The 4,008-nt window shown below is 43.9% G+C and overlaps 1 protein-coding gene across 1 annotated transcript; it reads right to left on the reverse strand.

The window, feature by feature from the left end:
• Window positions 1–53: 53 nt before the first annotated feature.
• On the reverse strand, window positions 54–3,438 carry T265_15814 (hypothetical protein; the record flags this gene model as incomplete). Its single annotated transcript, XM_009179180.1, has 3 exons — window positions 54–284; window positions 1,417–1,478; window positions 3,375–3,438. Coding segments are annotated over 3 exons (357 nt in total), but the record flags the coding sequence as incomplete, so codon positions are not given.
• Window positions 3,439–4,008: the final 570 nt, after the last annotated feature.

The raw sequence follows: 4,008 nt of genomic DNA on the forward strand, positions 1-4,008 counted from the left end.
TGCCCGACTGGTACACAGCAACCACTCAACCTGGGATCATATCATGCAGTTACCTCATTTATACGCAAAACATTACCTGTCGCAGTAAGGCAGTCGTCCGCTTTATTGTTCACAATTCGGTTCGCTGCGTAGGCCAATAGGTCACCTCTGAGACTCTGAAGATTCCTGTCCATCAAGTTGTGTTCTATTTTGAGTGAAAAAACCAGCGTGTCTCTCCGACGTATCTGAAGTTGACAGCCAGATAGCCTCCCAGAGACGTAACTTCCCGGTGACCGCTGTATCAGCTTTAACAAGATAGAAATGCAAAGGTTCAAACGCCAAGCGGTGTCAACATACTGAAACTGCTAAGCGATATCTGTGAATATGTAACGATCCTTAGATTTACCATCAGCAAGCCGAATAAATGCGGGGACACGTGAATGTTAGGTTTCTGGGCCTCCGGATATATCCACACGCAGATTTTGGCTCCACCAAGGCTTGCACAATGAGGATAGAAATCATGATATTTCTTTAAGCATCCATAAGCGATTTTGTACTGCTCTGTTGAAGTACCATCACGTTTGTGCAACCGCATTTTAGAAGCTATAGTTTATAACTGTTGACAACTTGAGGATATTTGGACCACTTCACACTGTGCTTTGTTTTTCGCAGGAATTCAAGCTGTCTAAATGCTGAGGACCACTGTGGAGCTGATTCACCCTCACGAGTCACCGAGACATTCGAATCCGAACGTTGAAGCAAGTTATTAATGTATAGTCCGTTTGGTTATGACTGACTAAGAAGCGGTGTGCCGAATTGCGCACATTCAAAGGGCGCAGTATCGCGAATCTTATATGATTGGTTGATTCGTAACCGCAAGTTGAACTCATGAGCCTATCGGCAATTGTTTCGTACAGGCGTCCGGCCCAAGGTTCTTTTATCTGAGGGGCTGTGCTTGTTGCAAAATGCTGGCCGGGCTTGAAACCGCTAAACATTCTGTTACCCAATCTGAGGTCTGCGAGACGCCTAATGTTTCACATTCTTTGGGAATCGCAATTTGCGTGATACCATATCCGCGATCTGTACTTATATCCAAACAGATCTCATGAATAGTTTTGTTTATGAACTCGCTTGTCAAGAGTTCGGACGGCACGTTTGCTAATGGAATCTGAAGCCAGTTCACTAGCTGAAGTGCAATCCTACTGGTACACGTTCAACGTGATTGCTTGCTGTGATGGATCCCTCTAGGCATTTTATCCCCCGTTATCCGCTGACGAGACGTTGGGCTTTTCCAAGACAGAGCTCTTTGTCTGAAAGCTCCCAGTGTTGTGCATTTGATATTTTCTCTCAAATAAAGCAGTCACCTAACATAATCCGCACTATCAGCGCAAAATAGTTGCGGCCAAATTGAAATTAACCTCATATGGACAAACCTACCTTTGCGCATCCATTGAGTTTTGGGTCATCATCAGGTTTGTTTTGCAACATAACAGTGATCGCTGCAAATTGAATAAAGTGGGCTGAGCTGAGAAGCTTGGAGCTGATGTGTCATGCACATCTGGATTTGATTGTGTGAGAGTGACACATTTGTGATGATCAATAAGAATTACGGTTCATGAAACGCCCAAATAGACACAGGCATAATATCTCGGACCACTGTCCCAGCCAGGATTCTGTCGCACTCCTGACCTGACGCAGTCATTCTGGCGAGTTAGCAATAAATAATGGAAGCAGTGAATTCGAGCTTTGTTTGACTAGACTTCATTACTGGGGCGTAATGTCTACCGTTCCGGGGTTTGCGTTTGAACTCCGCACATCTGACATGCGGAGCAAATGTGTTGCCGTTATTCTATGTGCGCATGATTCGCGCATCTGAATTTCGACATGTGAACTGATCAACATGTTTGCTCTTGAGAGAAGCGATTGATTGGTCCCACAACTCGATCCGCACATGCCAATAGGCTAGTCACGAAATCGAAGAGCCGGCGATGCCTCCGACACCAGAACAACTAGTGCTTCAAAGCGCACAGGGTATCACAGCCCTGTCGAACAAAGCAGCATAGAGACTCAGCAACAAAACAGATGTATATATTCCGATTACAGAAAACCAAAGTTGACCTACATAATAATCTTCACAACCACAGCATTAAATTGCCGGCATTTTGGTTATCCGTCTCGAGCGCTATTGTTAGCAATCCCCACAGGGGAAGAGGAATGTTCGCGAAATTTTCCTATTCAACATGAGCAACGGTGGCTTTTGAGCGCGGCCACAAGTAACCTAAAGCATCACACTGCCAGACGTGCTGCTTGCCTGAACGTTCGACCATAGTTCCAGAATGCATACGTACGTAGCGGTACAGAGCCCGGTAAATTGAAAGCATCCACCGATTAGAAACTCACGTGTCTCCTGTGTAGCACACGAAGCGAAGAAACAAGCAGCAAGTAAAACGACCAGGCAAGTCATCTTTGGAAAATAAACCCGGATAAATGATCGGCGTCTTACAGGTTGTCTTAAATAGTTGAGAATTATAGGACACGTCAACAAGCATATTATTATAATGTGTTTTTTGTTTTTGATTTGCGCACTTAATTGGCCACAGCTTTTCTGGATCATATTTGCATTGCGGTTAACGATTCATCACAAGGCCGAATAGCCTAAGTAACTTACTAATTATAGAAAAACAAAAGGTGAAAAATAGGATTTCCATCAGTCCGTTATTGAAACCTGATAATCAGCACAATAACAGCATTTAAAAGATCCCCGCCAGGAGATGATTCATTGTAAAATATTCTATCTGAGCAAAGTTACCGGCCAATTACTCGTGTCTGGTGTTGATGGATTAAGTCAGTAAAGGGATATGATTATCCACCGCACGAATATGGGATCTACGTATCGCGAATCAAATGGCCATTGTCGCTTGAGCAAATATCCGCATTCCTTGTCATTCGCGCCTTACCCGTCATCAGCCAAGGCGTGGCGATTCTCGTCCTGATGCTAGGGCACTTCACAAAATCCTAGTTTCCCGATGCCGTTGACGATAGAATTATGCAATATGCGAGAGCCTCTTTGGAATGGTAGGTCTGTAAATGTAGGTAACTGTTGCCCAAACTTCTTATTATAGCTTGTGGGTTTGTGACATCAAGAAAGAAAGAACTGGCGCCATTCGTACTCAATGAACAATGTGGAGAACGAGAATGAATCGATAAGCGAGGACTAAACGTTAGGCGCAGCTCTTCGTCAAGCGCATCGGTCACCATTGATAGCTGATGAGATGAATGTGGCTTAAATTCTANCGTGCTGCTTGCCTGAACGTTCGACCATAGTTCCAGAATGCATACGTACGTAGCGGTACAGAGCCCGGTAAATTGAAAGCATCCACCGATTAGAAACTCACGTGTCTCCTCTGTAGCACACGAAGCGAAGAAACAAGCAGCAAGTAAAACGACCAGGCAAGTCATCTTTGGAAAATAAACCCGGATAAATGATCGGCGTCTTACAGGTTGTCTTAAATAGTTGAGAATTATAGGACACGTCAACAAGCATATTATTCTAATGTGTTTTTTTGTTTTTGATTTGCGCACTTAATTGGCCACAGCTTATCTGGATCATATTTGCATTGCGGTTAACGATTCATCACAAGGCCGAATAGCCTAAGTAACTTACTAATTATAGAAAAACAAAAGGGTGAAAAATAGCGCAATGATTTTGAAAACGAAGGAAAGCGCAGCTGACTGCAGTCAAGAGGTTTGAATTTGGTGGTTGTGATCCCATCGGTCCGGAGCGCACTCATTTAGCCAGTTTGGAACAGTTTGTCAGAGCGTGGTCTTTGGGGGAAATAATACGGTACTCGGAAACTCGTTACTCCTTTCCAGGCTGGTTTGAATCATTTTGGATTAACCAAAATAAATCGACAGTCAGTTATACACGACCTTTAGTGTATGCAGTTTAAACGATTTCGGGAAAGCTGACCTACCATAAAACCCCATCTAGGGTGGTCTGGATTTCCATCAGTCCGTTATTGAAACCTG

This window comes from Opisthorchis viverrini, assembly GCF_000715545.1.
Source record: "Opisthorchis viverrini unplaced genomic scaffold opera_v5_1106, whole genome shotgun sequence".
Classification (NCBI taxonomy): domain Eukaryota; kingdom Metazoa; phylum Platyhelminthes; class Trematoda; order Opisthorchiida; family Opisthorchiidae; genus Opisthorchis; species Opisthorchis viverrini.